This window comes from Pleurodeles waltl, chromosome 1_1 (assembly GCF_031143425.1).
Source record: "Pleurodeles waltl isolate 20211129_DDA chromosome 1_1, aPleWal1.hap1.20221129, whole genome shotgun sequence".
Taxonomy (NCBI): domain Eukaryota; kingdom Metazoa; phylum Chordata; class Amphibia; order Caudata; family Salamandridae; genus Pleurodeles; species Pleurodeles waltl.
The window spans coordinates 859,838,552-859,851,498 of NC_090436.1; the positions used below are offsets into that span (position 1 = coordinate 859,838,552).

General features: G+C 45.6%; 1 protein-coding gene across 8 annotated transcripts in view; it reads right to left on the bottom strand.

The window, feature by feature from the left end:
- Positions 1-12,947, bottom strand: part of NAA35 (N-alpha-acetyltransferase 35, NatC auxiliary subunit) — a 521,214-nt gene that overhangs the window by 341,119 nt on the left and 167,148 nt on the right. For all 8 annotated transcript variants that reach the window (XM_069229524.1, XM_069229487.1, XM_069229505.1 and 5 more), the window contains one exon: positions 6,604-6,654. In XM_069229524.1, coding sequence (XP_069085625.1) covers positions 6,604-6,654 — 51 coding nt within the window. The remainder of the gene's footprint in view (positions 1-6,603; positions 6,655-12,947) is intronic.

A 12,947-nucleotide genomic window follows, 5' to 3' on the forward strand; every position in this document is an offset into this window, starting at 1 on the left:
ATATGTGATATCAATACTTTAATGCAAAGGATCAGGGATTTTAGGAGGATTCCTTCTAATCCTCCCAGAGAATACTCTTCTCTTCTTCTAGTGAACTGCTCGTGAATTTAATACCACAACTACAAGGCTCTATTTACAAAGTATCCAGGAACTAGGACAGCAAACAACAATTCACACCTACGTCTCCAACACCAAGGCAGCAAGTTCTAAAGGCAAAGAGGAATTCACTGTCAGTTCCAGGATTGAAAACAGTCTTCAGTCCTCAAGGGACTCAGGCACGAAACAAGTCCCAAGGTAAAGCACTATGTCTGGCATTATAAAAATAAATGTATGCATGAGACTAGTAAGATTCTCAAGTCCCACATCAAAATAACAGTGAATCTCAAAGCTCTTTGCGCTGAGCTACTTTTTTTCTATTGAATTGAGACTAGTTGCTTTCTTTGGCCTTGTGCTGTAGCATCTGTAACTATAAACCCCACTTCTTTATCTTCAACAAGGTTCCATACAGAATCTGGCTCCCAGATAGTATATTTGTTTTCTACATTAAAGTATCACAACAAATATTGGTAAGAGTTAACATAGACTGTTCAAGGACCATCAAAGAGCTAAAGCACTAAATACGTTGATAAACTTGAGCAATAAATAAACCACACATATGCCTTAAATATAACTAGTTAACTAACTATGACTCATGCCTACGCCACGCACAACTAATTACTTCACATATTATATCACTGATGACATATTCTATGGCATCTTTGATATTATCACTGCAACATTTGCAATAAAATTATTGATAAGAAAATTGTGCATGGCAAGGGGACACCGAGGTAATACTTTTAGGTATGTCTGCCCAATGTCTCATGACTTATACTCAAATATCTGCTTCAAATATATTTTGGAAATCCAGACATTTGTCTCCAAACATCAGCTAAGTGTGTGTGTCCGAAAATACACACATTTTTGTCTCAAATGCACGCTTTTCAATTTTGGGATGCACATATTAATTTAAACACACTTCTGCTTTAGGAGACTGGGCTGCACACTGGCAAGCTACTTCCAGTAGCTGGAGAGCTTGCAGCAGCTCACAAGCTACTGGCTGGAGAAGCCTGAGTTAGTGGAACCAATGAAAGAACAATGGCAAAGTCTGCAGCTAAGCCGGCTTCTGTCGAGTGAGATGTGAGGGTTACAAAACTGAGAGTTGCAGCCACAGAGCTGTTAATGGTCTCTCATTGCAGGAGGTCAGTCAGAAAGAATGTTAAGTATAGGAGGCCATCACTGATATTCTAGGTATCATAGCACCTACTATTTGTGGTCTGAAAGGCATTAGCGAATACCTAGAAGCAGAGTAAAGTGACCTATACTTAAAATCAGAGAAGTCTCCCTGTAGAGAGATAGAAATTAATCAATAGTGGTAATGGTTCATTTTCCAAAAAGCCTTTAGTAGGATGGATATCTTGCTAGAGAAGCAGGTAAGAGCTTCTTCAATACTCCAGAGGCATACAGAGGGGGCAGACTGAGGAATTGGTACAAACATTGTTGCCATGAAATAACTGAATTTAGAGAGAGCCTGTTAAAACCTGCAACTAGAAAGAATGGTTTCAACCACAAATGTAACACATTCATAATTTTACAGATCAGAGTTTGGAATTACAAGAGCGCAGGAAAGCACCCCAAGAAAGAAAGCATTCTTCATGTGAAAGTGGGGAGCCCACTATAATATTGTTGACTGAGGATCTATTGAATTCACTCATTAAGAAGTTTAAAGTCTGCTTAAAAAACATGATTGCTGGTATTTAAAGAGAGACAAAGAAGGTTAATTGGGATAGCACTTATGACAGTTCCCCTGTTTCTTTTAGTACACCTTGATTCCTGTTTCACCCGTGCCATCACCTCAGTGCCTCCATTATCTTCATTGTGGTAGTTTTCAACCAAGATAAGAGCAAGTCACTCAAAAGCGACACTGAAAATGTATTAACAGAAATCAATAAAACAGAATGTAGGTATATGATGTGCTAAATTTACTTAGAGTACAAATGGTTGGAAAAAGTACCATGTCAAGTTGTAATTAGAACCTGCTTGTAAAATAAGTTTGAGCAAAATGTAATATATAAGGAGAATTTACCACTGGTTTGGTGCAAAAGCTGCTTATTTGAAGATTGTATTAATTGTAACACATATATCTTGGCCTTCATGTTAACCCTGTGCTAACAGAAGATAGAACATAAGAGGTGTAGGAAAGTGCCACGGTTGGCATGGTTACCCCCCCCCACATACACACTTTTTGCCTGATGTTGATGCCTAATTTGATTGAAAGTGTGCTGGGGTCCTGCAAACAAGGCCCCAGCCAGCCCCAGTGTTCTTTCCCAAAATCTGTACCTTTGTTTCTACAATTGACAGACCCATGGCACACAGTTAAGTCCCTTGTAAAAGGTACCCATGGTAGCCAGGGAAGGTCCCTAAGGGCTGCAATGTGTATTATGCCACCCTGGGGGACCACTCACCAAGCACTTTTACACTGACTTTGCAGTTTGTGTGTGCTAGTGGGGAGATGCCATGCCCACAAACCACTGCCTGTGGCATAGGTAAGTCACCCCTCTAGCAGGCCTTACAGCCATAAGGCAGGGTGCACTATACCACAAGTGAGGGCATAGCTGGATGAGCAATATGCCCCTCAGTGTCTAAGTCAATTTTTAGACACTAAGGGGCTCATTCTGAGCCCGGCGGGCAGTGGGAGCCGCCCGCCTGGAGGGAGCCGCCAAATGGCCGCTCCGCGGTCGAAAGACTGCGGAGGCCATTCTGGCTTTCCCGCTGGGCTGGCGGGCGACCGCCAGAGGGCCGCCCGCCAGCCCAGCGGGAAACCCCTCCCCACGAGGAAGCCGGCTCCGAATGGAGCCGGCGGAGTGGGTATGTGCGACGGGTGCAGTGGCACCCGTCGCGTATTTCAGTGTCTGCACAGCAGACACTGAAATACAAAGGGGGCCCTCTTACGGGGGCCCCTGCAGTGCCCATGCCATTGGCATGGGCACTGCAGGGGCCCCCAGGGGCCCCACGACACCCCTCACCGCCATCCTGTTCCTGGCTGTCGGAGCCGCCAGGAACAGGATGGCGGTGAGGGGGGTCGGAATCCCCCATGGCAGCGGAAAACCGGCGGGAGACCGCCGGTTTTCCTTGTCTGACCGCGGCCAAACCGCCGCAGTCAGAATGCCCTGCGGGGCACCGCCAGCCTGTTGGCGGTGCTCCCGCATCCCCGGCCCCGGAGGTCCTTGACAGCCGGGGTCGGAATGACCCCCTAAGTGCAGTGTAGCCATATTGAGTATATGATCTGGGAGTTTGTCATTAAGAACTCCACAGCTCCATAATGACTTCACTGAATACTGGGAACTTTGGTATCAAACGTCTCAGTACAATAAACCCACACTGATGCCAGTGTGAGATTTATTGAAAAATGCATCCGGAGGGCATCTTAGAGATGCCCCCTGTATGTTAATCAAAATGCTAGTGCAGGACTGACCGGTCTGTGCCAGCCTGCCACTTTCAGACAAGTTTCTGACCACATGTGCTCTAGGTGGTCAGAAACAAAGCCTGTCATGGGTGGAGGTGCTTCACAACTCCCACCTGCAGGAATTTTAACACCTAGTGGTGAGCCTCAAAGGCTCAAGCCTTGGGTTACAGGGCCCCAGGGCACTCAAGCTAGTGGGGTTGCCCACGCCCGGACAAAGCGCCACATTTGGCGGCAATTCCAGCGGCAAAATTAGGGTAAACTGGAGCTGAAGTGACCCACTTCCTGCAGAATCCTCCACCTTGGTTTAGAGGACAGGAACCAATAGGGTTAGGAATGTGCCCCCCTCCCTAAAGGGAGTGGGCACAGGAATGGTGTGGCCACCCTCAGGGACAGTAGCGATTGGCTACTGCCCTCTGACCCTTGTAATGCCCCTAAATCTTGTATTTAAGGGCTTCCCTGAACCCCACTCACCAGATTCCTGATGACCTAACAGGAAAGAAGAAGGAGTGCTAAGCTGAAGCCCCAGCAGAGAAGAAGGAAGATGACAACTGACTTGGTCCCAGCCCTACCTGCCTGTCTCCTGCTTCAAAGAACCTGCAGCGGGACTAGTGACCTCTGCCACGCTCCAGACGACTACCCTGCACCCAAAAGGACCAAGAACTCTCATGGACAGAGGCCCTGTCTAACAAGAAACAACAACCAAGGACTCCAGCCTCACTCCGAATGTGAGAGTCCTGACCACTCTGCACCTGATGCCCACGGCCCGTGTCCAGGTAGCCCAACCAGCTAGAGAGGATCCCCAGGCGATTCTGAGCAAGTGCCCGCCCTGGGTTGACCTCTCCAGGACGACGCTTGCAGAGGGAATCCCGAGGACCCCCTGGCCGCAAAAGCTCTGGACAAAGATATCCGGAGCCTAAAGAACCACTGCACCCGCAGCCACCACACCTTGGAGAACCCAACCTCCGGTGCAGCAACGTTCAGCAGGCGGCCCTCCTCCCTGTCCAGCCTGTGGTTTGCCTGAGACAACCTCGCCGGCAGCCTCTGAGTGACCCCGGGGTCCCCTCATACAGAATCATTGGAGACTCTACGCCTTGTTTGCCCCCTGCACACCGCTGCCCCAGTGCCACTGAGGGTGTATGTTTGGTGCCTACTTGTGCCCTCCCTCCCCCCCCCCAAAGTGCTCCTCTAAACCCCAGCGCCGCTGAGGGTGTATGTTTGGTGCCTACTTGTGCCCTCCTCCCCCCCAAGTGCTCCTCTAAATCCCCCAGGTCTGCCCTCCAAAGAAACGGGTACTTACCTGCCTGCAGATCTGATTTAAGTGCCTCCAGTCTCTATAGGAGCCCATGTTAATTTTGCCTCAACTTTGACCTCTGCACCTGGCCGGCCCCCGGTTTGCTGGTGGTGGGTGTTTGGGGTTAACTTGAACCCCAAGCTGTGGACTTCCTAACTCCCGGAGACTGGACTGTAAGTGTTGTAGTTATCTGCAAACCAATTTTACTTTTCTTACCCCCCAGGAACTGTTTCTGAAAATTGCAGTGTCAACTTTTAAAACAGATAATTGCCAATATTTCAAAAACAGTATCTTATCGATTTCAAACAAAGTGCGAAGCTATTGAAGTACTTACCAGCAACTTGAATCTTGTGTTCTAAAAATAAATTAAGAAAATATATTTTTGCTATATAAAAACAATTGGTCTGTAGATGTCATTGAGTCTGTGCTTCTTCTATCGTCTGTGTGTCTACAACAAATGCTTTGCACTCCCCTCTGATAAGCCTACCTGCTTGGCCACACTACCACCGAAGAGAGCATTAGTATTATCTACTTTAGCATCTGTTAAGCCTCTGGGGAACCTCTGGACTCTGTGCACACTATATCTCAGGTTGATATAGTATATACAGAGCCAGCTTCCTACAAAAAGGTAACGAAGTTTATAAATCTCATTGAGACTATTTTATCTGTGCTTCCGCATAGGGTCACTAACGCAGTGTGTATGTTTGGTGGTTAACCAGGTTACTGTCACTCAAGTTAAAGTTAAATAACTTGGAATTAAAAAAGGAGTTATAGTATGACTCAGTCCTGTTTCAAAGAGAGCCAGTGCCAAGAGACCTCAGCTAGGTAGTGTCCTCTATTTGAGTATTATCAGACAATAAGTAAATCACTGTGTTTTCTCGAATAAAGCAAGTCACCACAACGTGAAGCAGAGATGTACCTAAAAACATGAAGAATGGGCAAAAACAAAAGAGGTCCAACACTAAAGCCGACAGCCAAACAAAAAACAACTGACGTAACAATATAGGCTTCCAGAATAGTTTACACTGAACCACCATTTTATTACTCAACATCCTTTTACAACGTGCTTCTAGAAGAAATGAAAATGAGCAGTGAAAATAAGGACTAGATATTGCCTGGTGAAGACACTGAATATCCGGCGATTTGTCCAAGATCAGTTATGGTGCAGAAGTCAGTTAGGGTGGCATCTTAGCAACTTCCTTTACAAATGAACTATGCTTCCTCCAACATTTTATTTACAAAGAATAACTTCAAACATACAGTTGTGGCCAGAAATATATAACAATGTATTTAAAAAAGGAACTCTTCCAAAATCATTGAAAGAACGGCAGCAAAATTTCGAAAACTGCTCATTGCTGGAGTACACCCTCTTTTTGTTCACAAAGTATGGGCAGAAAGCTACATTGGTAGCACAGGGCATTCTTGAAGCAATTACAAATATGACTGAAGCAAGGCAAACAATGCCTTGGATCTATCCTACAGCCGAACTCGCTCAGTATGATTGTGCAGGCATGCACTTATTAGTCATTGATGACTTAGAGAATCAAGCTAGGATACACTCAAGGTGTGCCTGAACAAACACTTCTTTAAAAGTAATACAGCTACTTGAAGTGACTATTTCCCTTACAACCCGTCATTCACAGCTGATACATAGTGTCTTTCTTCTGTTTTAAGTCCACCTTATGACATCAACAAAGAGAGCTGCAGGACTCCTAAATTGGTTACCTCAAGCTCCCTCATCATAAGGTGGTTCATATTTATAGCACAAGAACTAGAAAAGAAAAGAAACAGAACCAAGATATCTTACTTCAAGCTCAACCTCAGGATTCCTTTCTTCGCCTTGACGACTACGGGTGCTCTGAAAAAAGTATAGGAAACAATATAAAGCTTTGTGCTCAACACTTTGTAGTGTAGTTAGTTACACATACTTAAGAAAAGACAACAAAACAAACAAAACTGATAGAGTAACCTGTCATAAAATGGCTTGTCCATTTCTCAAATTCTAGTTATATTTAATGCAGAAATAACCTGGGCCATTTACTTTCTTATTCAGTTTTGGGGTAGTAATGTTTAAGCACCACTGGAGAGAAGGAACCTTTAGTATGCTTTGCAAATTGTGCCACGGCAAATAGAGCATTATGTCAATGCAAGTAATACGTACTAAACTTTTATGCAGAATACATTTGGTCCCATGGTGATTGGCTACAAATTGAAGACGGGAGGGGGTTTAAGTTGTCCTGAACCTGCCCCGCCAGGAACACATCTCCCAAAACCTGAGGATCCTCCATTGGCTCCCAGTGGAGAAGCGAATCAACTTCAAACTACTCACCCACACCTACAAGGCCCTTCACAACATCAGACCGGCCTACCTAAACTATTGCATCTCTTTCCATAACCCGGCCAGACACCTCGGCTCTGCCCAGTAGGCGCCAGCCACCATCCCACTCATCCGGAAAACCACCGCCAGAGGAAGACCTTTCACCTACTTCGCAGCTAATAGCTGGAACAACCTGCCAACGCAACTCAGACAAATCCCATCACTCACCATCTTCAGGAAGAACCTCAAGACAGGGCTCCTCAAATGAGGCTCAGACCCACCACCAGCGCATTGAGACCTCCACGGGTGAGTAGTTGCGCTTTATAAAAACTGATTGATTGACTGATTGGTTGATTGAAGATGTTGCTATGAAGTGCAAGTTTAGAGTTTTAAATCTTGTGACTGCTACATTCATCCATTAAGGCTTAAAATTACAAAGAGCTGAGGCTTACAACTGAGGAAACATGTTCAAAGTTATTAGCATGTCCTCCTTCTGAAAAGTAGACCACCACCAGCTGGGAATGGGCCACAGAATGACCAAGCTGATATGGCTCCTGTACACCACTCCCATTATCAGAGTCAATAGTGGTCAACAGATATTCAAACTCATAGCGGTCAGACGCGGGACCAGGCAGGGTTGCAATTTCTTACCCCTCCTACTTGCATTAGCAGTCGAACCTCTAGCCCAGCGGCTCAGCAAAATGGGTAAGAATTGAGGGATTCCCCTTGGAGGTGAGGCACATTTGGTCCCCTCATATGCGGATGTCCTCCTATACCACAGAGATATTTCCATGGGGGTAACGGAAATAGCAGTGACACTCAGTGCCTTTTAGGAAGTTTCAGGACTTCAGGATTTGACTAAATGGGCCAAATCTTGCGTATTCCCATTAAATCCCATGTGCCTCCCGCAACATTGTGTGATAGATACACAAAAAATGCTGGGAAAACAAGTCATTCCACTATCTCAGAATAAAAATCTACCACACCTCAAAAGACCTACTGGATGGCAACCTTCTGCGCGTAATTTCTGCTATAAAGGCACAGATCAATCTTTGGGAGACACTACCCATAGCGGTCCCATTTAGGGTTGTGCTTATAAAAATGATAACCCTGCACCACCCGCTGTAGTACTTCTTCAACCAGCCACTCTGAATTCCTAGATCCATATTTCGCACACTGGACTGGATGCAGTGACCAAATATGGAGAAATGGCAAACGGAGAGTTGCACTTCAAAAACAACCTCCCCAATGAACAAGGGTTCTGGGAGTTCTAGACTTCAAACAGTATTACTTGTCAGCATAATTACAATGGTCTGTCCACTGGTTAGCTGGACGACATATACAGGAAATAGAAGGCAACAATGATTATACAGCACTAGATATCACACGCAAAACATTGTTCCATTTGTCCCCCAAACAAACAGGAAGCAACAACCTGCAACAAGTAGCACTCATTAGCTACCACAGAAGATTAACTGTTACCACGGTTGGGTGCCATATGCACCAGAAATCCATCTGAGAAGCCTTTACTGTTTTGAGGCGGCCCGGAGTCTGGCCCCGCATCGCACTGGGAGAACTCTGGGATACTCTGCTTAGGGGTCCTCTTCCAAGATAAAGCCCTGATTTCTTTCGACACACCTCACCAAACACAACAAATTACCAGTGGGCCAATTCTTGACACACAGACCCATCCTGGTAACGCTGAATGTCACTGACACTGAACCAGCCCCATACCTGCTATTTCAAAACACTTTTCACTATCGGTTCTGGAAAAAGTTTGGTCTCTTTGCTTATTCGAGTCCTTCTAAAACCTATTACAACCCTCTTATCACAACTTCTTATTAAATGGGACACAAACCTCAGGTGTTCTCTTAACCAAAAAGAATGGGATAAAGCCATCTCCCACTCTCACAAAATATCACAGATTGCAAGGTTCCAATACATTCAATTCAAAATATTACACAGAGCATATTTAATATCTACACCTAATGCTACATGCCCCCGCTGTCTAGATCCGAATGCTGCAATGACACACATACTGGTCTTGTCTGGTTGCATCCATTTACCGGGAGGAGGTCTGCCCCTCTGACTTCAGTAACTAGCCAACAAAATGTCTTCAAAATGGGACGCTGTCTTTCAGCCTTATTCAAACAATCAAAAGCGAGAACAGTAGTTAGCTGCTGGTTCCTAAACCTGGGTCTCCTATTAGCTAGATTGATCACCATGAAGTGGAAATCCTTTTCCCTGGTCTCATCTCACATTAGTGAGCATTTGCCCTGCAATGGGCCAAGATGGAGTCTGTGGCCGTGCTAATACACAAGGACAGGGGACTATGCAAATGCCCTATTGTGACACATTGGGACGAACTGACAATTGCCTTTCAAGGACACATTAAAGATGACAATTGACTCCCCTGAGCAGATGAGAGTCTGGGCATATCCATGTAATTCATACCCCATATTCATATGTGCTGTGACTAATGTAAATACCCTGGCCACATATCCATCCTCCCTGCCACAAAGGGTCCCAAACCTAGGGATACTGTACAAAATCATCTGACATTAGATATGGGGTTTAGCGGTTGTCTGAACGGAAGCTTGATGCGTAAACCAGTATCATTTTTGTGCCTTGCTGTCTTTCCCTTTTAACAATATCTACCACACTCTCCAGGATCGCATTTTAATGTTAGTTTGTGTTTTTTCTTTAGTTACTACATTATCTTCACCAATGCTGATCCTGTTGCTCATCACACCAGAGCCATGGACTATAAGGGCACAGCATTTCTTATGCAACGCTCCTTACATTTACAGTGGAATCTGAATTATTTTGGATGTTATATTGTTGTAAAGGCTTCGCAACATTGATTTTGATGTTATGTACCAGAACAACAAAACACTAATATAGCCTTAGAACCCGCCGTAGCGGGCTCTACCGGCTATTAAAAGCCCGCTCCCGCGTTCGGCTCGGGCCTTTAACAAGGGAGAGGGCCTTTAATAGCCGATAGAGCCCGCTACGGCGGGTTCTAAGGCTATTAGAACATTCTGCCACTCAGGGCAGAATGTTCTATTAAATAAAACAAATTCCTCACGAAGGCCGAGGGGATTAAAATCCCCTCAGGCTCCGTGAGGCTTTGTTCACAGCTCTTGCTGTGAACAAAGAACATTGGAATGTTGGCGCTGCGGGCTTTTACCGGCCAGTAAAAGCCCGGAGCACTCCATTGTTTTCAATGGAGCTGCCAACGTTCCAATGTTCTAATATAGCCTTAGAACCCGCCGTAGCGGGCTCTACCGGCTATTAAAGGCCAGCTCCCGCGTTAAATGCCCGAGCCGAAGGCGAGGGCATTTAACAAGGGAAAGGGCCTTTAATAGCCGGTAGAGCCCGCTACGGCAGGTTCTAAGGCTATTAGAACATTCTGCCACTCAGGGCAAAATGTTCTATTAAAAAAAACAAATTGCTCATGGAGCCCGAGGGGATTAAAATCCCCTCGGGCTCCGTGAGGCTTTGTTCACAGCTGCTGCTGTGAACAAAGCGAACATTGGAATGTTGGCGCTGGGGCTTTTACCGGCCAGTAAAAGCCCCGAGCACTCCATTGTTTTCAATGGAGCTGCCAATGTTCTAATAATAAATATAAATTGTTTTATACAAAAAAGTAGGCCAACCTACTCTAAGATGCAGAAAATTAATAAGAATATCACTGCCTCAGTGACATCAACACACATCTATGACATGGTTCTTGCCTCCTCCTCTATTTTGTTGTGCTGCGCAGATTAAAATCCCCAAACAGATAACCTGGTGAAATATACATCATTCAGCAGCAGTTCAGAACTGCCCTGGTCAACATTCTTACCCTTCTTAACATTCAGAATGAAGCGCACAGTCTGAGCGTGGGTCTCTGTAGTGCAACCACTACGGCATAGTTCAGAAATAATCACTCCAAGATCCTCAAGAAGTGCTCTATAAAATCCCCCAGGAGGAACCATGCTGAATATATATTATATTTCATGCAGATCTACCTGTTAGAGAGATTTCTTTCTTTGCCTATAATTTTTTTTTTGGGTGGGGGTGCGGGGGAGAGGTTATTGCATAATATTCAGGTTTTAAAAGCCACATTTCACACAGAACTATGGACTATAGTAAGTATTTTTTGGTTTCCTATGAAATACGGGTTTCCTTGCCATAATGTCACCCCCTAAAACACTATAGAGAGCTTTATCACTGCAAGTTTATCTAAATTATGCGGCAAAAAACACATTACATAGCATGGTCTTCAGTAAAATAATTTCCATCCATTAGAACCAGAAACCATATTTTATGGTGGATATTAGGTAGCAAATAGCATAAAATCATAATTATGTAGTAAGGTATTCCACTCCACCCCTGCCAATTGTTTTAGCAATAATTTTAGCAATAATTTATTCCGGAGAAATAAACTAAAAACAATGTTTCCAAGTGAACTACCAGAAAATAAAATATGAAAAATACACTATGGGTAACATGTGTAATGTATACAAAGATACCCAAGCACTCAAAGAGTATTCCAAAAGTAATTGCAAGTCCATAAAGTAAGGATTTTTATAAACGTGGAAGATTCCGTGCTCCAAATTACCTATATTATCACAATAACAACTGACACGTTTTGCACCATCCGTGACTTTTTCAGGGCTGTAAATGTACATAAAATAAAAATTAAGTAAGTGTCACTTACACTTGAATAGGCTGTGTCCTGTCTCCACACATAGGTGGTCATTCTGACCTCGGCGGTAAAAGGCGCCTACCGCCGGTCAGAAATCCTCCATAATCCCGCCGCGGTCGCGGAAACCCGCCACGGTCATTCTGACCCGCAGAAGGCAAACCTCCGAAAATCCGACCGCCACAACAGACCGCCAGACCAGCGGTCGGCGGAAAGGTGGAGGTGACCAAACCTCCACCGCCACGCCAACAGAAATACGCCCATCCCATTACGACCCACGAATCCACGCGGCGGTCATTCAAACGCGGTATTCCATTGGCGGGACACACCGGCGCGGTCAGAATACACACCAACGAACAAAACTCACCCACATTGGACGATTTGAATCCCACACACCTGATACACATACACACACCACTCCCACACACACAATACAATATAAAACACCCACCCACATCACCCACAAACCCCTACGCTTACAAAATCGTAAAGAAGGCAAGAGAGAGACACCAGGATCCAAAACATAACAGCCACAGCCACTCAACACCATCACCCACACACTATCCACACACAAAACAACACACACCACCACACTCAACTCACTTAAATACACATACTCCACCCCACACATCATACACACCACCCCATGGCACCCCAAAGACAACCCCGCTTCACAGACGAAGAACTCAGGGTTATGGTGGAGGAAATCGTTCGTGTAGAGCCCCAGCTGTTCGGCACACAGGTCCAATACACCAGCATTGCCCGGAGGACGGAGCTATGGCAGAGGATTGTCGACAGGGTGAACGCAGTGGGACAGCACCCCAGAAATCGGGAAGACATCAGGAAGCGATGGAACGACCTACGGGGGAAGGTGCGTTCCATGGTATCCAGGCACAACATCGCCGTGCAGAAGACTGGCGGAGGACCCCCACCTCAACCCCCACAATTCACATCATGGGAGGAGGAAGTCTTGAACATCCTGCATCCTGACGGCCTCGCAGGAGTCGGCGGAGGAATGGATACTGGTAAGTTGAAGCTTCAATACTGCTTCCCCCCCACCTGCATGCCAAATCAGACCCCAACCCTCACCCCCATCCTCGAACCCCACCCTCACCCCCACCCCCATCCTCACCCCCACCCTCAC